Consider the following 23,338-nt stretch of genomic DNA (forward strand, 5'->3'; position numbering starts at 1 on the left):
TTTACAATGGGCAAACACTGACTAAATCATTCATACATAATTATTGTAAAAATTAAGCACTTTTTTATTACATTATCTTCCCTGGAGTTCCTCTTTAATATTTGGTTGCACACCCTTAATATAAATAACTGAAATCAGTCGCTTCCTATAACTATCAATAAGCTTCTCATACTTCTCACCTGGAATTTTGGACCACTCTTCCTTTGCAAACTGCTCCAGGTCTCTCTTATTGAAAGTGCGCCTTTTCCCAACTGCAATTTTAAGATCTCTCCACAGGTGTTCAGTGGGATTTAGATCTGGACTCATTGCTGGCCACTTCAGAACTCTGCAGCGCTTTGTTGCCATCCATTTCTGGGTCCTTTTTGACATACAGTATGTTTGGGGTCATTGTCCATCTGGAAGACCCAAGATCTCGGACGCAAACCCAGCTCTCTGACGCAGGGGAGGTAGAGGTCAATAGTTTATGTATTTTAACTCTGCGTCCTAATAAGCTGCAATTGAGCAGAAACAATAAAACATCTACTTTGTAAATGTTGAAATATAAAATAAAACCATGGGATATCGTGAAATATCTATTTTTAGGAGTAGGAGGATAAATACAATAGTTTATCTCATCAGTTTATTTTTACCTCGGGTTAGACACATTTGACACGTATCAACAGTACTTGATATTAACTTCTTCACACAAACTGGACATACATGCACGTCCAGTTTCTGCCTCTCTGCCGCGATTAGGACATACAGGCATGTCCTGTCATTTCGCGGCGAGGAAGCGCACACATGCGCATGCCTGACACTCGTACCCGGCAGCCATGACAGAGGGAGGATTGATGAAGGGGAACAAGTTCCCCCGAGAAAATTGAAGAGGCGATAATAAATGAACACGCCTCAAATCACGAGGCATGTATATTCATCAAAGTGAAACTAAAAGTCATAGTAAAAAACTTCCTGGTAACTTCCAGGGGAGTGTTTAGCCCCATCTAGTGGCTAAAAAGTATAATTAAAGTAAAACATAAAATAAAATAATTATTAAAACCTTAACACTCCCTACTTACAAAACATAAACACCTAAAAAAGTGACAATTAAAACAAAAAAAAACCCAAATAGTTTCTTTAGAGTCTGAACTTTCTAAATATATGTGTAAAGAGGGTATATTACTGTTATTTTATCAACTGTGTACTTGTAATTATTGATGGGTACAAAAAAAAAACCTACAGAAAATATACACCTTTATTTCCAAATAATATACTGTGGCCATACATTGTACTTGGGACAAAATTAAAATGTTGTAATAACCAAGGGGGTGGAATTGGAGAAATAGTGTATTTTTTTATTTTGTTTCCCTGTTTTCCCTTCAAAATGAAGGGAAAATAATGTAATTACTGAAAACAAGCATCACCCACAAAAAGCCCAATTTGTGTAAAAAAAACCCCAAACAAACAAGATATACATCCTTTATATGTGATATGCAGTGATAAAGATATTGCCAAATGAATGGGAGGAGCTCTGACAGGGAAAAATGGCTCTTGGTGGTAAGGGTAAAATAGCCTGTAGCGTGAAGTACTTAAGGACTATGTGGGCTGATACATGGAGAAAAGACTGCTGCACTCACATATAAAATCCCAAATGGGAGCAGGGAAATCCAAAGCCAGATGATCCAAGAATAATGGTAAAAAATCCCGCTGCACCAGATGGTAGGATAAAGTGGAAAAATCTTTATTCTGTTACTCCATGTCAGTGTTACAAGTAAAAGCTTACGCATATCGGAGCAGAAGATGGCTCCTTAATCAAGCTATGATTAAGGAGCCATCTTCTGCTCCGATACGCGTGAGCTTTTACTTGTAACACTGACATGGAGTAACAGAATAAAGATTTTTCTACTTTACCCTACCATCTTGTGCAGTGGGATTTTTTACCATTATATATGTGGGCTGATATTGTACAGGGGTAGAGTGACCAGACGTCCCGGATTGCCCGGGACGCGTCCCGGATTTGGGGTCCGCTGTCCCAGGCTTAATGAGGTCCCGGGAAACGTCCCGCTTTCAGCAGCGGGACGTCCCGGCCTCGGGACTCTGGCCACTCTCTCCTCATGAACTGGCAGCGGCGTCTATAGACGCCGTGCCAGTTCATTGCCTGCAGCCCCGCTCCAGCCTCCTCTTCCGGTGTCTGTTCCGACACCGGCAGGCGAGCAGGGCTACGGCAAGATGGCTGCCGAAGCCCTGTACTGGAGACCTATTTGTGTCTCTAGTACAGGGCTTCGGGCGCCATCTTGCCGTAGCCCTGCTCTGCCAGGCTGTCAGCGCGGGAGACTTCAGGAGGAAGGTGGTCCCGGGAGCAGCGCGCCAGGGGCCGGAGACTTCTGCCAGGTGAGTAAATCAATGCTTTCTTTTCCAGGTGAAATGTTTGCCCGCATTGTTTCTTTTCTGGTGACATGTTTGCCCGCATTGTTTCTTTTCTGGTGAAATGTTTGCCCGCATTGTTTCTTTTCTAGCGAAATGTTTGCCCGCAGTGCGTTTCCTTTCTGGTGAAATGTTTGCCCGCATTGTTTCTTTTCTAGCGAAATGTTTGCCCGCAGTGCGTTTCTTTTCTGGTGAAATGTTTGCCCGCATTGTTTCTTTTCTGGTGAAATGTTTGCCCGCATTGTTTCTTTTCTGGTGAAATGTTTGCCCGCATTGTTTCTTTTCTAGCGAAATGTTTGCCCGCAGTGCGTTTCTTTTCTGGTGAAATGTTTGCCCGCAGTGCATTTCTTTTCTGGTGAAATGTTTGCCCGCATTGCGTTTATTTTGTACCGACATGTTGCCCGCATTGCCTTTATTTTGTACTGACATGTTTGCCCGCATTGCATTTATTTTATACTGACATGTTGCCCGCATTGCGGTTATTTTGTGCTGACATGTTGCCTATTGCGTTTATTTTCTGGTGTCAGGGGTAACTGTTACTGCATTTATTATTTAATGGTCATAGATGGCTATGTGTTGCTGCTTTGTGGTTACGGTATACTATTAGCATCACACAGTTTCTGCACACTCATGATGCAAAGTCTCTCGTTTGTCCACATCATGGCGTAAACACTGCTTTCTTATGCCTCGCTGTTACATCATTACGTTAGCTCCGCCCATACAATGTCATGGCCACGCCCATTTTTTCGGCGCGGCACGCTGCGCGCGCCGCAGCCCCCCCAGTCTTCGCCACTGCGCGCTCCTCAGTCCTCGCCACTTTTCGCCGCGGCGCGCTGCGCGCTCCGCCCCCCCCCCCCCTCCCCGTCCCAGGTTGGATCCACAAAAATCTGGTCACTCTATACAGGGGGCACACTTGTCCTGGCCATTCATCATATGTGAGCCATGCTTGCGCGAGTAATGTCTGCACATGTGCAGTAGAACGATGCTGCTTGTCCCCTGCTGTTCTCCTCCACCCGTGAGCACTTCATTCTTCTGGGCATATGCAGACCTTGCTGGTTGGGATGCACTTGTCCGCAGCCCAGAGAAGACTTATTCCAATGGTTTGAGTCTAGTTTAGCTGGAGCCAGCACTGGAATGGTGGGGGTGGGGGGATCAGGGACCCCTCTGCACCGTCCACACCTTCCCGCCACTGAGGTAAGTATCTCACTTTTATTTTTAGGATGCTTCAGGTGAAATTCAAACAAAGTTCACGGATTATATTTTATATTCTTCTTTTTCTTACCAGTTCAAAGCGGCCAGACAAGTATAGAAGAGGAAATAGAGAATCTGGGTAAGTTATAATGACAACATTCGGATTCTTGTGATTCTTGTATGATATGTGCTGCTGTTATTTCTTAAAGGGAAGGTCCAAGTAAAATAAAAAATGAGTTTCACTTACCTGGGGCTTCTACCAACTCCCTGCATCCATCTAGTGTTGGGCGGACAGTGTTCGCCACTGTTCGGGTTCTGCAGAACATCACCCTGTTCGGGTGATGTTCGAGTTTGGCCGAACACCTGATGGTGTTTGGCCAAACCGTTCGGCCACATGGCCGAACTAAGAGCGCATGGCCGAACGTTCCCCGAACGTTCGGCTAGCGCTGTGATTGGCCGAACGGGTCACGTGGTTCGGGCCCGAACGCGCTCTGATTGGCCGAACGGTCACGTGGTTCGGGTAAATAAATACCCGAACCACGTCATATCTCCGCCATTTCTCTGTGGGTTTAGCTTTGGGTAGGCAGGCAGGGTAGTTCGCTCTCCAGCCACGCTAGCCAGGGTCCCCCCAGTCATTGTGTCGCTGCTGGGAACAGTAGTACACCGCTCGCTCAGCCACACTATATATATAGCATTGTTTACTGCCACTGTGCACCTCGCTCAGCCACGCTATATATAGCATTGTGTTTTCTGACACTCTGTGTACATGGCTTAGCCTGACTATATAGCATTGTGTGTACTGCCACTGTGCACCTCGCTCAGCCACGCTATATATAGCATTGTGTTTTCTGACACTCTGTGTACACGGCTTAGCCTGACTATATAGCATTGTGTGTACTGCCACTGTGCACCTCGCTCAGCCACGCTATATATAGCATTGTGTTTACTGCCACTCTGTGTACACCGCTCAGCCAGACTATATACCATTGATTACTGACACTCTGTGTACACCGCTCAGCCAGACTATATACCATTGTTTACTGACACTCTGTGTACACCGCTCAGCCAGACTATATACCATTGTTTACTGACACTCTGTGTACACCGCTCAGCCAGACTATATACCATTGTTTACTGACACTCTGTGTACACCGCTCAGCCAGACTATATACCATTGTTTACTGACACTCTGTGTACACCGCTCAGCCAGACTATATACCATTGTTTACTGACACTCTGTGTACACCGCTCAGCCAGACTATATACCATTGTTTACTGACACTCTGTGTACACCGCTCAGCCAGACTATATACCATTGTTTACTGACACTCTGTGTACACCGCTCAGCCAGACTATATACCATTGTTTACTGACACTCTGTGTACACTGCTCAGCCAGACTATATACCATTGTTTACTGCCACTCTGATTCTGCTGGGAACAGTAGTACACCGCTCGCTCAGCCAGACTATATAGCATTGTGTTTACTGCCACTCTGCGTACACCGCTCAGCCACACTATATAGCATTGCGTACTCTGCCAGTCAGTGTGTATATTGCTGGGATCAGTAATACTCCACTCACCGTCAACCACTATATGAGCTCAACATGAGTTCCCCAGAGACCTCCGCTGTGAGCAGCACTCCCAACAACAGCAACAGCCAACGCCCCACGCAAGCTATAACATCCACCCCAGCAGCCAGTGGTCAGCAGCAGCCCTCCCCGGAGGAGAACGTTGTGTCCATCGGTCCGTCGCCAGAGCGATTAATGAGGGCTGCCATTGAGGAGATGATGGGGCCTGATGTGGAGGAGGAGGTCTGGCTCAGGCCAGCATCCCAAGTTAATGTTGAGGACGATGAGGGGTCTGTGTCTGGGGATGTTGGGGTGGCAGAGATGGTGGGTGGGTCAGACTCAGGAGAAGAGTTGTATGATGAGGATGATGATCGGGACCATCTGTATGTGCCTCAGAGTCCGACCCCGGAAAACATGTTGTATCGTGTGTTTAGGTACTAAAATCTGCGTTCCCTCCCAGTAGTGTTGGGCGAACAGTGTTTGCCACTGTTCGGGTTCTGCAGAACATCACCCTGTTCGGGGTGACTATATAGCAGACTATATAGCATTGTGTTTAATGCCACTCTGTGTACACGGCTCAGCCACACTATATAGCATTGTGTTTACTTCCACTCTGTGTCTGCTGGGAACAGTAGTACACCGCTCACCCGCCACTGTATAGCATTGTGCTCTGTGTCGCTGCTGACAATAGTGGTACACCACTCACCCACCACTGTATAGCATTTCTGTACTGCCACTGTACTGCTGCCAGTCAGCGTGTACTTTAAGGATAAGTGAAATGAGGAAGAAATCCGGTGAAAGAGGGAGGGGCAAGGGAAGAGGTGTTTCCCCTGACGGTTTACGTACAGGCCACAGGGGAGCACCCAAGAAAACCCACTCAATACCGCCCATGTTGTCCAGGACAACAACCCTCACAGATCCAAAAGAACAGGAGCAGATATTTACTTGGATGACCTCTCAAGCGTCCAGCAGTGGGTTAAGCAGCACCAGCACATCACGCACGAGGTCCGAGTCCTCAGCCAGTTACAAGGAGCCAGTGGGCACAAAGCTGACACAACCGGCAGCGACACCACGCACACAACTGCCAGATAACCAGACGACGTCGGAGTGAGCTGCGCAGAGGTTGTTCTGGGGAGCTCTACTCCACGGCGGCGGCCCCCCACAATGACATATGACGAGTTTGAGGAGATGGAAGAGGAGGGTATGGACAATGTGGACATAGACCCAGATTTTGTTTGTGAACGAGAACATCGCCGTCGTAGCAGCAGCACAAATGAGTCTGTTGAGGAACCCACTGCTGCACGAGTTCGCCTTGTGCCACAAGGTAGGCGGTGCGCAATTTCAGGCACCGCAAGCATGGAAGTTCAAGTGAGAGGCAAAAGAGGCGCAAACAGAAATCGCCAGCAAGGCAGGTGCTCCAAAGTCTAGGCTTTCTTTGAAGACTGCACTGAGGATGTTACCATGGCGATTTGCAAGGTGTGCAAGACCCGCCTGAGCAGGGGGAAAAGTATTAACAACCTCTCCACCACCAGCATGAGCCGCCACATTCTATCCAAACATCCCACTCTGTAGGCAAACGCGGCAGGACAGGGTACCACCAGCAACACTGCCTCCCTTGGGTTCACCAGACTCACCACCAGACCCGCCTCAGCAGCAGCAGTAGCCCAGCCATTGCGTGGTTCACAACATTCACAAACATCAGACGATGCTGACACTGTCACTTTCCGGACTAGTGCTCTTGAGGTCTCCCAGTGTTCATCAAACACAACAACCAACAGCCCTTCGGTGTGCAGCCCTACGGTTGAGTTGTCTGTCTCTGAGATGTTTGAGCGCAAGAGGAAATTGCCAGCAAATGACCCCCGGGCCGTGGCAGTAACAGCCAGCCAGCATAGCCAAGGTTCTGGCCTGCGAAATGCTGCCATATCGAGTGGTGGAGACAAACAGCTTCAAGGGCATGATGTCAGTGGCCATCCCACGTTACGTGGTTCCCAGCCGCTACCACTTTGCGCGCTCTGCAGTGCCTGAGTTGCATGAGCACGTGGTCAGCAAAATAACCCGAAGCTTGAAGAATGCCTTTGCGTGCAAGGTTCACCTCACCACTGACACCTGGACGAGTGCGTTCGGCCAGGGTCGATACATCTCCCTTACCGCGCACTGGGTGAACCTTGTGGAGCCTGGCAGCGATTCCTCACCTGCTACGGCGCGGGTGTTGCCCACGCCGCAAACAGCTGCACCGCCGTCCCTCCCACTGGATAACAACAGCAGCACCTACCTCTCTGACTCCTTCTCCTCCAACGCATCTCAAAGCTGTACCTCATCCGGAAACGCTAACCCAGCACCAGCAGCAGTAGGATCGTGGAAGCAGTGCAGCACAGCTGTTGGCATGCGTCAGCAAGCGTTGCTGAAGCTGATCTGCCTTGGGGATAAGCAGCACACAGGGGAGGAAATTTGGAGGGGAATAAAGGAACAGACGGATTTGTGGCTGGCACCGCTGGACCTGAAACCGGGCATGAAGCTAGACACCTGGCACAAACTGGCAATGTACGCAATAGAGGTGCTGGCTTGCCCGGCAGCCAGCGTTATGTCGGAACGCTGTTTCAGTGCTGCCGGAGGCATCGTCACAGATCGGCGTATCCGCCTCTCCACAGAAAATGCAGACCGTCTGACTCAAATTAAAATGAATCAATCCTGGATTGGAAACGACTACGCAACACTCCAGGACCCCAACCAAGTAACATGACCAATGAACATCTGGGATGGTTTAGCGTTTCCGGTCCCTGTTTATTGAACCTCTCATCTGTATTACATTTATGACTGCATGGCGGCAAAAAGCATTGCTGCTATATCCGCACGCTTTTTGTCCTCATGCAAGGCCTGGGTTGTTGTGTCTCAAAAAGCATGGCCTTCTTCTCCTCCTGCGCCTGCTCCTGTTCCATCACGTGTGCTGCTGCTGCTGGGTTAGCGTTGCCGCCCGGTCCCTGTTTATTGAACCTCTTATCTTTATTACATTTATGACTGCATGCATGGCGGTAAAAAGCATGCTATCCGCACGCTTTTTGTCCTCATGCAAGACCTGGGTTGTTGTGTCTCACAAAGCGTGGCCTTCTCCTCCTGCGCCTCCTCCTGTTCCATCACGTGTGCTGCTGCTGCTGCTGCTGGGTTAGCGTTGCCAGTCCCTGTTTATGGAACCTCTTATCTTTATTACATTTATGACTGCATGGCGGTACAAAGCATGCTATCCGCACGCTTTTTGTCCTCATGCAAGGCCTGGGTTGTTGTGTCTCACAAAGCGTGGCCTTCTCCTACTGCGCCTCCTCCTGTTCCATCACGTGTGCTGCTGCTGCTGTTGCTGGGTTAGCGTTGCCGGTCCCTGTTTATGGAACCTCTTATTTTTATTACATTTATGACTGCATGGCGGTACAAAGCATGCTATCCGCACGCTTCTTGTCCTCATGCAAGGCCTGGGTTGTTGTGTCTCACAAAGCGTGACCTTCTCCTCCTGCGCCTCCTCCTGTTCCATCACGTCTGCTGCTGCTGGGTTAGCGTTGCCGCGTGGTCCCTGTTTATTGAACCACTTATCTTTATTACATTTATGACTGCATGGCGGTACAAAGCATGCTATCCGCACGCTTCTTGTCCTCATGCAAGGCCTGGGTTGTTGTGTCTCAAAGCGTGGCCTTCTCCTCCTGCGCCACCCTCCTCCTGTTCCATCACGTGTGCTGCTGCTGGGTTAGCGTTACCGGTCCCTTTTCCTGGAACCTCTTATATGTATTACATTTATGACTGCATGCCGACAAAAAGCATGTTACCTGTGCAAAGAAAACAGACATTTCCCGCATTTAAAAGACAGTTTTCCCTTTGAAACTTTAAAATCGATTTTCTCAAAAACTATAAGCTCTTTTTGCTAAATTTTTTTTCCTCTTGTACCCACTCCCAAGGTGCACATACCCTGTAAATTTGGGGTATGTAGCATGTAAGGAGGCTTTACAAAGCACAAAAGTTCGGGTCCCCATTGACTTCCATTATGTTCGGAGTTCGGGTCGAACACCCGAACATCGCGGCCATGTTCGGCCTGTTCGGCCTGTTCGGCCCGAACCCGAACATCTAGATGTTCGCCCAACACTACAGCCATCCTGTGCCCTCCTAGTCACTCACTGCTGCTCCAGTCCCCCGCCACCAGCTAGTTCTGCTTCTACCAGCCCCATGCAGCCATCCTGTGCCCTCGCAGTCACTCACTGCTGCTCCAGTCCCCAACTGGCAGCATGCCGACCTCGGAGGTCGGCGGGCCGCATTGCGTACATTTTTACGCATTCCAGCTAGTAAATTTTTACGCATAGATCCACTAACGCGTAAAAAATGTATGTGTTAATGTTCCTGCACTAACTGGAATGTGTAAAAATGTACGCAATGCGGCCCGCCGACCTCCGAGGTCGGCAAGCTGCCAGTGGGGGACTGGAGCAGCAGTGAGTGACTACGAGGCAGGGCCGGTGCTACCATAGAGGCAAAGGGGGCAATTGCTCCAGGGCCCCAGAGCTTGTAGGGGCCCCCAGTGGCTACAAGAGGAAAAAAAATTCAAATCGACCTTATAGTTTTTGAGAAAATCGATTTTAAAGTTTCAAAGGAAAAAAAATACACATTTAAAAAGCCGCCGACTTTAATGGTTAATTGCAAATCCACCTTAAATGCTAGAAACCCTAAATGTGCAGGATATGTTAAGGAGATCATTGGGAATAAAAGGAAACAACAATTTTTCAAAAAGACCTTATAGTTTTTGAGAAAATCGATTTTAAAGTTTCGAAGGAAAAAAGTATACTTTAAATGCGGTAAATGTCACTTTTAGTAGCAAACGGTAGTCTAATTTTACATGTATCAAAAGAAAGAGCAATACATTTCCTGACGGGGTTTCCAGGGGGTCCATACGCAGCTGCAGCGCTTTGGCCAGGGATCGCTATACAGCTGCAATATGGCTGCATGAAGATCCCTGGCATTTTTTCCTATTTTCCCAATTGTTTTTTTATGTTTAGAGTGTGGGAGTTTTTTTTTTTTTAAAATTATGTGGGGTCCCCCCTCCTGAAACTTTTTAACCCCTTGTCCCCCATGCAGGCTGGGGTAGCCAGAATGTAGAGCTCCGACCGATTGGGACTATACCAGCTGCAAAAAAGGTCCCTTAATGCTAATTTTTGTTCAGGGGTATATGTTGGGGGCCCCCCCCAGGTTTATTTTGCCCTGGGTACCCCATTGTTGCTTAAACCGGCCCTGCTACGAGGGCACAGGATGACTGCATGGGGCTGGTAGAAGCCCCAGGTAAGTGAAACTCATTTTTTTATTTTGCTTGGACCTTCCCTTTAAAGTAAAAAAAAAAAGTTTGCGGGAGGGAGGGGCGGGTAATATTTTGTATGAATTCCTAATTTTACCTGCCCTGATTGTGGTGCCCCCATCCCCCTTACCACACCAAACAAAATCAACAATGTTTTTGTAATAATATTACTTGTAAATGACCAATAATAAATATAACAAGCGACAAATAAATCACACCAGTTCCATTATCATATGCACAGGCCCTCTAAGTAACATTACTGGCCTGTCCTCTCAAAATAACATCAGAAGATATAGTGTTGCCCATAATTATTCATAAACCTGGCAAACTTTGACTTAAAGTTACTTTTATTAAACCAGCAAGTCATTTTCTGACGGGAAATGACATAGGGGTCTCCCAATAGATAATCGAACCCCGTCACTTAAAGGGAGCCTAAACTGAGGAGGACATGTATTTTCCTTTTAAAATAATACCAGTTGCCTGACTCTCCTGCTGATCCTTCTAATACTTTTAGCCACAGCCCCTGAACAAGCATGCAGCAGATCAGGTGCTCTGACTGAAGTCAGACTGGATTAGCTGCATGCTTGTTTCAGGTGTGTCTTTCAGCCACTACTGCAGCCAGAGAGATCAGCAGGACACCAGGAAACTGGTATTGTTTAAAAGGAAACATCCATCTACCTCTCAGTTTAGGTTCCCTTTAAGGTAACTTAACTGTCCTCAGAGGAGCTCACAATCTAATTCCAATTATAGTCATTTGTATATATCGTATAGTGTATGTATCATAGTCTAAGGCCAATTTAGGGAGAAGTAAATTCGCTTTTACCTCCTCCTCTGGGGCCTTTCAAGTTGTGGGGGGGAGGGGTCATGCTATTTTTTTTTATTTTTTTTTGAGGAGGGGTGCCTTAATTGCAGGTCGGTTTATCCGTATATACAGTATATACTGTAAGAATAAGTATTTTAACCATATTCAGTTCAGTCGTTCCCACAGATTGACATTGTCTTGTTTCTCTCCAATCCCTTCAGCTAACGACCGGTTTCGCAAGGAGAAAGTGAAGCGGTGTTGCCGCGATTCTATTCAGCATTATGAATTAACACGGAATTGCTTTGAAAAGCCGAGTGAGATGACTGAAGACGAGAATACGCCATGTTTCAAAGCTTTCCAATATTGCTGCCTCCATGTCAAAGACTACTATGAGAAAATAATTCGAATTGGATGTGGAATTCCTCCTGGTTCCCTTTACAATGCGACAACCAAATCTAAACCGACTAACAGCTTCCCAGGGCTGCGTGCAAATTAGGACATTACCAAGAAACGGTTAGGTGTGAATTTCGCAACCTTCGCTGGGGGTTTCGTCCAGAGACCGATTCAACTCCTCCCAACTCTACCTGCAGACTCCTCCCACCTCCACCTGCGGACTCCTCCCACCTCCACCTTAGGACTGAACGACGCCTCCCTGGAGCTGCTGAAAAACTTTGTGTTCATTTACTGCTTGCTGGGATTCTATATGTTAGTTAGCATATAAGATTAAAGCCTCACCCACTGTCACAGGATTTTTTTCTTTACTTTATAAGAACAGGTTTCAGTTAAAAAACAAACACAGTAGACCTTGGTTTGGGAGGTGCATCTTTAACTAGAGACCGGTACACACACTAGACCAATAACGACTGCCTCTGCCAATAGTCTGTAGTGTGTACAGCAGCCTGGCCAGTGATCCGACCGCCAGATCAATTCACTCAACACCTCCCCGCCCCCCGCATGACAACATAACACAACAATAGCCTGCAGGCTACCTAGGCATCTGTACAGACATGACCCCGATCCGATCTGGAGCCATGTCCATCCATGGTACAGGAAGTAGTAAGAAGCTAATAAAATGTGTAAACCAAAAAGTGAACACTTCCTGGTGATTAGGATAGTGTTTGTAGCGCCATCCTGTGGTGACAAAGTAAAATTACACACACACAGACCATACAATATTAAAAATTAATCAAATGAATACCTTTTACTTCCAAAGCCCACCTCAACACCCCCCCCCCCCCAAAAAAAAATCACTTCAAGAGAACCCGAGGTGGCATACTGAAATCAGAATAAGACCCAGAGGCATATCATGTGCACAAAGACATGCCTCTAGTTCACTGTATCACTGCTGCCAGCCCCCTGTGCTGCGCTGTACCCCCATAAAAGATCGCCAGCGACAATATGCTTGTCACTAGCCTGCTTTATTTATGTGAGGCTGTCAGTAAGCCTCGTAGCATCTCCCCCCTCGATAACGCGCTCCCCTCGCCGCTCTCCCCCTCTGTCAGTTTCCTCCAATAGGAAGGCAAGCAGCTACTTCCATAACTACTTCCTGTGGCAATGCTTTCCACATTTTGATCACTCTTACTGTAAAGAACCCTTTCCTAAATAAATGGCTAAAACTTTTTTCCTCCATGCACAGATCATGTCCCCTAGTTCTTTCTAAAAGCCTAGGGACAAAAAGCTCATCTGCCAAGCTTTTATATTGCCCTCTGACATATTTATATATGTTAATTAGATCCCCTCTAAGTGTTATGCACATGTATTTTAAATTTACATTTTTTTTCACAATAGTAGTCCTTTAACCACTAAGTTTTAAGGCAGTATATCTATGCCCCGGGGAAGGACTGTTCCTGTTCCAGGGGTGGAGATATACTTACCGCATCGCTGCTGTGTGCACTCCCCGCTGTCTCTCGCACACGTTCTCGTTGCCGCTGGTTAGTAGGGAGATCAGTGAATAGAAACAGAGTTCCCATTCATTGATCTAAGTCCCCGTGTCAATGATCGCCAGCATCAATGAGATGCCTGCGGTCATTGTAAAAAACAAAGTAATACATACATGCGTTATTTCCTGTTAGCGTACTAACAGTACGCGCAGGAAGAAAAAAATGTGGGGACATCTTGTGGCCAAATAGTAACATTACACCTACATACATTTTATTTAATAAAAATACATACATGTACCATTAAAATTAATCCATTACCTTCCTCACTCTCCCCCAGTTACACAAATAAAACATTTGCATATTAAAAAAAAAATGACCTCAGGGACTAAACTTTTTTTTTTTTTAAAATATTCATGCCTTGAGGGTATATTACTGTTATTTTTGCATATATGGGTTTGTAATTAGTGATGGACGCAAAACAGAAAAAAATACTTTATTTCCAAATAAAATGTTGTCGTCATACATTGTACTAGCAACAAATGGGCAAATAAAATGTGTGGGTTTTATGCACACTAGTATGTTTTATTTTAAAACTATCATGGCCGAAACCTGAGAAATAATGAATTTTTCCATTTTTTTCTTATTATTCCCCTTAAAATGCATTTAGAATAAAATAATTCTTAGCACAATGTACCACCCAAAGAAAATCTAATTGGTGGCGGAAAAAAAACAAAATATAGATCAATTTGTTGTGATAAGGAGTGATATAGTTATTGGCGAATGAATGGGAGGAGTGATGACAGGTGAAAATTGCTCTGGTCTGCAAGGGGAAAAACCCCACAGTGGTGAAGTGGTTAAGAGATTGGGTCATAATCTCAATCGGGCTACAATCATCTAGAGTGTATATGTGGGCTTTTTTCCACACTAAATAGTAAATGTGGTGACCTCCTCCGTCATACACACGTCAACACAGACTGTAGAGAAGCCTTTCAGATTCTGCAAACAATTATTTCTCGAAGTGCAAAGAGGTACTGAGTAGGTGGGGATGTGAGTTACCCGTGTACAGTCTCTTTGGACTGTAGCAATAACTACACAGTAGCAATATATAATACAATATACACACAAACCACAAGATGGCGCTGCTCTTCTCCAGTGACTGTTCACTAAACTTTTGCTGTGCAAAAAGTGCTCTTTGTAAACACCAGCAATGTCACCAGATGGTTGTACAGTCACACAGCCCTAAATAAAAATGACTAATTAGAAATTAATAGTAATTATTTGTTTATGAACTCTATAAGTGAACCAGTTTAATAATAATCTCATGCAGCAAATGGTCACAACCGATCAGTATTCTGTTCACTGATATAAATTAACGGATCTATGAGTTCCAAAGTCTGATTCGTAATTGCTAATATTAGCGCCTTTCTCCTCAGTCTGTACACCGGCCCCTGTGTAACTCATTCTTAACTACCTAATGACCGCCTAATGCCCATGGGCGTGATCAAGGCGGCAGCCCCAGGACTGCCTAACGCCAATTGGTGACAAGTCCTGGGGCGGGGATTTGCAGGAGATCACGCGCCTCCCAGCGGTGATCCCCGTCTATTTACTACGTACAGCGCTGCGATCTAAGGCAGCACTGTACAGGGGACAGCCATGTCACCCGGCTGTCCCCTCTAGAGGCACAGACGCGATCCGCTGTCATAGGCTGATGCCTATTACAGGTGATCGTGCTGATAGGCTGACTGGGGGAGGGAAGGAGGGAGGGGGGAAGAGAAAATGAAAAAAAAATACACAAATTTAATAGGAAATAAAACAAATATTTATAATAAAATAAACAAACATGCTGGGAGCGAGCTGAACTCACCAACAGAAAGCTCTGTTGGTGGGGAGAAAGGGGGGGAATCACTTGTGTGCTGTGTTGTGCGGCCATGCAGCGAGCCCTTAAAGGGAAGGTTCAGGGAGGGTGGGTAAAAAATAAAAATCAATTTCCACTTACCTGGGGCTTCCTCCAGCCCGTGGCAGGCAGGAGGTGCCCTCGCCGCCGCTCCGCAGGCTCCCGGTGGTCTCCGGTGGCCGACCCGACCTGGCCAGGCCGGCTGCCAGGTCGGGCTCTTCTGCGCTCCAAGTCCTGGTACTTCTGCGTCCCACGCCGGCGCTCTGACGTCATCGGACGTCCTCCGGGCTTTACTGCGCAGGGGTAGTAGTTCTGCGCCTGCGCAGTAGAGCCCGGAGGACGTCCGATGACGTCAGAGCGCCGGCGTGGGACGCAGAAGTTCCGGGCCTTGGAGCGCAGAAGAGCCCGACCTGGCAGCCGGCCTGGCCAGGTCGGGCGCACCACCGGAGACCACCGGGAGCCTGCGGAGCGGCGGCGAGGGCACCTCCTGCCTGCCATGGGCTGGAGGAAGCCCCAGGTAAGTGGAAATTGATTTTTATTTTTTACCCACCCTCCCTGAACCTTCCCTTTAAAGGGATACTGTAGGGGGGTCGGGGGAAAATAAATTGAACTTACCCGCGGCTTCTAATGGTCCCCTGCAGACATCCTGTGCCCGCGCAGCCACTCACCGATGCTCCGGCTCCGCCTCCGATTCATTTCTGGAATTTCAGACTTTAAAGTCTGAAAACCACTGTGCCTGCATTGCCGTGTCCTCGCTTCCACTGACGTCACCAGGAGTGTATAGCACAAGCCTAGTATGGTCTGTGCCTGTGCCGTGCGCTCCTGGTGACATCAGCAGGAGCGAGGACACGGCAACGCAGGCGCAGTGGTTTTCAGACTTTAAAGTCTAAAATTCCAGAAGTGAACCGGAGGCGGGGCCGGAGCATTGGGGAGTGGCTGCGCAGGCACAGGATGTCTGCGGGGGACCATTAGAAGCCCCGGCTAAGTTCAACTCATTTTCCCCCGACCCCCCTACAGTATTCCTTTAAAGCTGCAGTCTATTTGTTGAAAAATGGCCCGGTCTTTATGGCGGTTTAACACTGTGGTCGTCAAGAGGTTAAATATCTGCGCCCACTTGCCTCTGGGTTCACCATAGCATTGAAGCTTTGTTCATATCTAAAATCGCAATCTCTGAAGCCATCGTTTTGAAATTTTGTGAGTGTTTTTTAGCGCCTCCCTTTTGCTTACCTGCGTGCTACGATTATTTGTAAAGCGCTTTTCTAAGCGCTTTTGCAGAGCGATTTGTTTGGTCACTTCCTGACTCAAGTCAGGGAGTGAACTCTTTGACCCGGAAAAGAATAAATACAATGTATTTATTCTTAAAAGCGCTGGGGAAATCGCTATACACAACGCCTTTTCAAGTGCTTTGCGATTTCCCTATACCTTCCCTTGAGGCAAATCGCCCCAAAACTGGTACAGGCAGCGCTTTGGTGATCGGATCAGAATCAAACCGCTCAGATGTGAACACTAATAGAGAATCATTGCACAAGCGCTTTTAGGGCGATTTTGAAAATTGCCAGCGCTTAAAAAAAAAAGAAAACACCCCACGTGTAAACTAGCTCTTATAGAGGCTTCTATGGGGCCCGGAGCCAAGGAGGGCCCACTCACAGCAGCCAGGAGCATATAGGGCCGTCGGCAATTGTAGTGTAGTTGGTGTCGCTTTCCAGGGTCTCAACACATGGAGCTAGTACCCCAGTGGGTAGCTTAGTAGGCCTCAGGCACACGCTCCCATCGTGCTCCTGTGTCTGGGAGCGTTCTGTACCTGCGCAGCACTACTACACAGATGCAGAACTCTCCCGACATGCACAGAAGATCGCGGCCGGCCAGACAACGGAGTGGCCGGAGAGTACGGCGAGGGAACCCACTCCTCATGGTGTTGGAGGAAGCCCAGGTAAGGATAAGTACACACATATATTAGATCTCAGGTTTCTTTTAAAAATCCGTAAGTTATAAACACATAAATCGGTATAGATATTAATTGTCAGTTAAAAGCATCAAGGAATAGTTTGAAAATCATTTACTCATGTTTCCCCTAAAGTAAGACATCCCCTGAGAATAAGCCCTATCAGGAATTCCTAGCATGCTTGATATATAAGACATCCCCTGAATGTAAGCCCTAGCAGCAGCCCACATGACACCAGCAAGCCCCGCTCAATACAAAGCCTGGATACAGGAGAGCAGCAGTATAATGTGAGTTCTACAGTCCTGTATATGTGTGTCAGGCAATGTGTGTTTTTGTTGGAGCCAGCCCTCCTGATCTGTACTGATAAGCATCAGCAGCACTTCCCCTCTTCCCAGGACACACAGCTTATCCTATCATAGCTCTCAGAGCCTGACAGAGTTCTCTGCCTGCAAGAAATAGACTCACCCGCATGATCAGCAGAATCAGTTTCTTGTAAGTGAGAGCCAATATCTGCAAACCACAAGCTCTGTGCATGCTGCTTGTGTTTCAGCATGGCATGCAGTATATACATTTTGTATAGGAAAACTACCAGTGTTTCCCCCCAAAATAAAACATCCTCTGAAAATAAGCCCTAGCACATCTTTTGGAGCAAAAATTAATATAAGACAGTGTCTTATTTTCGGGGAAACATGGTATACACAGTTATGGATTACTCCTAACAAATATATATGCATCAAGAGGTACAAAGGTAGGAGGTAACCCAGAGATGAAAATAAGTAAAGATTTGATACTTACCCGGGGCTTCCTCCAGCCCCATAAGCTCAGTCGCGTCCGGTCTTGGTCTTCTACGCATGCGCGGACCTCCCATGCATGCGCAGTAGACCCGGACTGGCGCGACTGAGCTGTTACTGGGGCCGATCGCGGCTGAATGGCAGACCGCGGGAGCACGGCGTGGAACTCAGACAAGCTTATAGGGCTGGAGGAAGCCCCGGGTAAGTATCAATTCTTTACTTATTTTCTTCTCTGGTACACTTTAAAGCAACGTTACCTTTAGTAGGGGTACTTGCCCAACAGTCAATAACGGACGGGGTTTATAAGGGTATATGCTACAAAAATGCTGAAAAATGCTAGTTTAGTTGTCAGTAATGAATATTCTGCTCATTGAGTTGGTATTTGAGGTCTTCTGGACCCTTTTCAATCAATCTGCTCCATTCATCCTATAGACAGGGTTAGGGCTCAGCCACACGATCGCGCATATACAAAAAAATTGCAGCAATTTTAATGAAAGTGAATGGGAGCGATTTTTATAAAAGTGCTCATAAAGCGCTAATCAATCACAAGCGCTCAGAAAAACACTTATAATGTGCCTAAGCCCTAAAAGTTCAGACTGGAAGCCCTGGGCTCGCTACAAGATTTAAAAAAAAATAAACTGCTGCGGTGCCCCTGGCGGTTTTTAATAGACCGCCAGGAGGGTTAATTAAGTAAACCTGAGATTGGGGGGGGGGAATTGTACATACCTAGGACTTCCTCCATCCCGAGGGAAGCCTTTGGATTATTCAGATGATTGTGTCCGCTGTACTGCGTAGGCGCGAGTTGCCTGCGCAGTGGAGCTGACCTGATTAGGCTCAGCTCTTTCCTCCTGAGCCCGATCGTAAAGCTTCTACTGCATCTGTGCAAGATCGGCGTAGGAACATATTTACCTCGCCGGTGTTCGAGGGCTGCCATCACTGGATCCCGGAGAGTTAAGAGGACAGGGGGAAGCGTCATTGGGATCCAGAGGATTCCCCCTCCTGAGGAAAGTATCTCCGCTGTTTTCTTTGCTACAGGTTTTCTTTAAACTGTACCCGAGGCGGTGTGGTGAGGAGGCAGATGGGATGCAAGTTCCCTGCCACATGACATGCCTCTGTGTCCTCCCCACGCCGCTTTCAGCTCCCCCCCCCCCCACCGTGCTATCACCCCCAGAAATTGGCAGCAATTATTGTCGCTAATCTCAAGGGGAAAGGAGGAGAAGGATTCCTGGCTCAAAATGCCCAGTGGGAGCGGTCTTGCAGGCTTTCCCCAGCTGTCATTGGGCAGCTGTCTCACCCTAGCCGCGCCCCCTGCCGCTCCCCCGCCTCACTGCACCCTGAGAGAGCAGCTCGCTCTCCTTCCAGCATCGTGACCCTAGAGGTCAGGAAAGTGAAACTAAGGAGGTGCGGGCCACAGAAGCGGCAGAGAGCGGCGGAGATGGCGGCTACCTGATCCGCCCAGCCCCCTGGATCAGGTACAAAAAATGTAATTTCTCATTAAACCATACCTGATGTGAGAGGGACATGGAGGTTACCATATTTCCTTTTATACAATGCACATTTCCTGGCTGCCCTGCTGATCCTCTGCCTATGATACTTTTAGCCATAGACCCTGAACAAGCATGCAGCAGATCAGGTGCTAATCTGACTGGATTAGCTGCATACTTGTTTCAGGTGTGTGATTCAGACACTACTGCAGCCAAAGAGATCAGCAGGACTGCCAGGCAACTGCTATTACTTAAAAGGAAATGAATATGGCAGGCTCCATGTACTCTTTGCTTCGCGTTCCCTTTCATTTGAATATCTACAATCTTGTTATGTAAGTTAAGGAATACACTTTCTGCTTTCAGCTCAATTACAACTGGAAATACTGGCTTAACTCCTACATCACATTTCCCTTGGGACGACACCACTTGTAGAAACCAGTTCTTCAACCCAAGTGGGGAGATTATCAGCCCACATTTCTCACTTCTCAGAGTGAAGCGGGCAGGTTGCCATACACCGCAGTTTCTTGGGCAAGCTTGGACAGTCACACCCTGGGGAGTATATTGAATGAATGCAGAAGACTTGTAGCTTTTACAGAAGTTCTCCTCCCAACAAACTGATGGTCAGAAAGCCAGAAATCTAGCAATCTAATGCCTAGTACACACAATGAGATTTTCAGGCAGCATGGGCGGCGCCAAGGGGGTGCTGAAGCACCCCCAAAAATAGTTTAGGCACCCCCTGAGCACCGGCAGCCGCTCACCGCAACGCTCTCTCTCCCTGCTCAGTCTGTAAATCATTATTATTATTTATATAGCGCCAACATATTGAGCAGCGCTTTTAGAGCAGTGCTACAAGAAAATGGCCATCGATGTCCGCAAATGCGGACAACGACAGCCATTTTCCTACAGCTACATAATCTAACTACAGAGGGAGAGGAGGTGGGTGAGAAGCAGCCTGACGCAGGAGAGGAGGTGGCATCGGCGTCGGCGGGAACGGTCGGGCATAGAGGAAGCGGCCGCCAGCTCAGAAGGGATACACAAGCGGCTGCGGTGGGAAAGGAGGGGGGTGGAGGCTGGGGCAGCTATACTACCTATACTGGGGGCAGCTATACTCCCTATACTGGTGGCAGCATACTAGCTATACTGGGGCAGCTATACTACCTATACTGGGGCAGCTATACTACCTATACTAGGGCAGCTATACTACCTACACTGGGGCAGCTATACTCCCTATACTGGGGGCAGCATACTACCCATACTGGGGGAAGCTATACTACCCATACTGGGGGAAGCTATACTACCCATACTGGGGCAGCTATACTACCCATACTGGGGCAGCTACACTACCTATATTGGGGGCAGCATACTACCTATACTGGGGCAGCTATACTACCTATACTGGGGCAGCTATACTACCTATACTAGGGCAGCTATACTACCTACACTGGGGCAGCTATACTCCCTATACTGGGGGCAGCATACTACCCATACTGGGGGAAGCTATACTACCCATACTGGGGGAAGCTATACTACCCATACTGGGGCAGCTATACTACCCATACTGGGGCAGCTACACTACCTATACTGGGGGCAGCTATACTACCTATACTGGGGGCAGCATACTACCTATACTGGGGGCAGCATACTACCTATACTGGGGCAGCTACACTACCTACACTGGGGCAGCTATACTACCTACACTGGGGCAGCTATTTTACCCATACTGGGGCAGCTATACTACCCATACTGGGGCAGCTATACTACCTATACTGGGGCAGCTACACTACCTATATTGGGGCATCTAAAGTGCCCATACTGGGGCAGCTACACTACCTATACTGGGGAACTATACTACCTATACTGTAGCAGCTGAACCGGGGCATCTATACCACCCATACTGGGGCAACTATATTACTTATACTGGGGCAGCTATACTACCTACCTATACGGGGGCAACTATATTAACTATACACGCCCACTTTCCAGTGTATAGATATGCCCCATTTTGACCATGCCCCGGTTTTGGCCAAACCCTTTTTTTGTGGTGGCACAAGTTCGAAGCTACCCCTAGAAAAGATCCAGCACCTGCATAGCGATATTGTGGATAAAAAAACATTTCTCAGCTTTTATTTACATTTGAGCAAAAAGTGTCCAGTCCAAAATTATTCACCCTTCACAAACTGGCACAGTCTGTGCCAAAATCCAAAGTCAAATACCATTCCAAATAGTCCAAGCTGTTCTAAAGCATCCTAAGTACCCTGATTATGTGGAAACAGCAGTTTTAATCAACTCAACAGGTGAAATACAGCAGCTCTTTGCAGTTGGTTTGTGGACAGTCATGGCTAAGACAAAGGAGCCCAGTGAGCACCTGCGTCTGCGCATTGTGGCTGCTCACAAGTCAGGAAAGGGCTACAAGGCAATTTCTAAATGTTTTCAAGTTCCAGTGGCTACCATGCGAAGTATTATTACAAAAATGTTTTGCACTGTGGAAAATCTCAGAGGACGTGGTCAGAAGCCAAAAGTGACACCTGTGCTGGCCAGGAGGATAGTGAGAGAGGTGAAAAAAAATTCCAAGGATCACCACCAAGGCCATCCTGGTGAATCTGGGCTCTGCTGGTGACAATGTCTCAAGGCAGACAATGCAACGGACACTGCACACTGCTGGGTTCCACTGATGCAGAACAAGGAGGACACCACTTCTCCAGATAAGGCACACACAAGCTCGCTTAGGCTTTCCAAATGCTCATCTTGACAAAGAAGAAAGAAGACTTCTGGTCTTCTGTGTTATGGTCAGATGAAACAAAAATTGAATTGCTTGGTCACAATGATGTTTCCTTCATTTGGTGTAAAAAAGGAGACGCCTTCAGCTCAAAGAACACCATCCCCACTGTCATATATGGTGGTGGGAACCTAATGCTTTGGGGGTGTTTTTCAGCCAATGGACCAGGGAACCTAATCACAGTAAACGGGACCATGAAAAAAGAGCAATACATGAGGATTCTCAATGGCAACATCAGGTAGTCTGCAGAGAAACTTGGCCTGGCGCAGCAGTGGACATTTCAGCATGACAATGATCCAAAACACACAGCAAAAGTGGTGAAGAAATGGTTAACAGACAACAACATTAATGTTTCGGAGTGGCCCATCCAGAGTCCTGACTTGAATCCAATTGAAAATCTGTGGAGGGAGCTAAAGATCAGGGTGATGGAAAGAAAACCCTCCAACCTGAGCTCATTGGAGCTTATTGCTAAAGATAAATGGGCAAAAATACCTGTACAGACATGCAAAAAGCTGGTCTGCAATTATAGGAAGTTTTAGATTACTGTAATAGCCAATAAAGGCTTTTCTATTGATTATTGAGAAGGGTATGAATAATTCTGGACTGGAAACTTTTTGCTCAAATGTAAATAAAAGCTGATAAATTGTTTTTTTCCGCAATAATACCTCTTGTACATCGTTTTATTATCTTTTGGCCTTTATGAATACACATTTTGCTTAGTGGTCGGTAAAGTCGGCTGTTTTTAGCATTTCCGCATGCGGGAACGCTTTATGAATGATAGCCAACAATGTCCTTGCAATCTACAATAAATTGGACAAACTAAGCAACCCTTCCATAAGAGACTAAATAAACATAGGGAAAATGTCAGGAAAGGTTGCCAAAAACACAGTGTTTGGGAACATTTTGATTTAGTTCATAACAGACAATTTGAATTGATACAAGCAATTTTAATCGAACAGGTCATGGACGCAAATAAATATAGTCGATTTAAAACTCTATGCAATAGAGAAACCTATTGGATTCTTCAGATGGAAATGCTGACACCAAATGGCCTGAATATTGCCCTTGAAAATATGAATCACTAATTGTAGCAGATATGTGGACAGCATTTTATGCAATACACAAGTTTTTTTTTAAATGTGGGACAATATTCTATCTATTATTGCTTTTATAATTTTATCCATTCATTTATGTCTGCACAATATTTAATATAGCTGTGTCTTTTATATTACATTATTTTTAATTTTATATTCTATTTACTTGGTAAATTTTAACCACTTGAGGACCACAG

General features: G+C 46.8%; 1 protein-coding gene across 1 annotated transcript in view; it reads left to right on the forward strand.

Moving 5' to 3' along the window:
* LOC137527986 (involucrin-like) overlaps nucleotides 1-12,024 on the forward strand; it is a 61,484-nt gene extending 49,460 nt beyond the window's left edge. The window contains exons 9-10 of the mRNA XM_068249151.1: nucleotides 3,686-3,730; nucleotides 11,502-12,024. Coding sequence (XP_068105252.1) covers nucleotides 3,686-3,730; nucleotides 11,502-11,776 — 320 coding nt within the window. The 3' untranslated portion in view covers nucleotides 11,777-12,024. The remainder of the gene's footprint in view (nucleotides 1-3,685; nucleotides 3,731-11,501) is intronic.
* The last annotated feature ends 11,314 nt before the right edge of the window (nucleotides 12,025-23,338 follow it).

Source organism: Hyperolius riggenbachi, chromosome 8 (genome assembly GCF_040937935.1).
Source record: "Hyperolius riggenbachi isolate aHypRig1 chromosome 8, aHypRig1.pri, whole genome shotgun sequence".
Taxonomy (NCBI): domain Eukaryota; kingdom Metazoa; phylum Chordata; class Amphibia; order Anura; family Hyperoliidae; genus Hyperolius; species Hyperolius riggenbachi.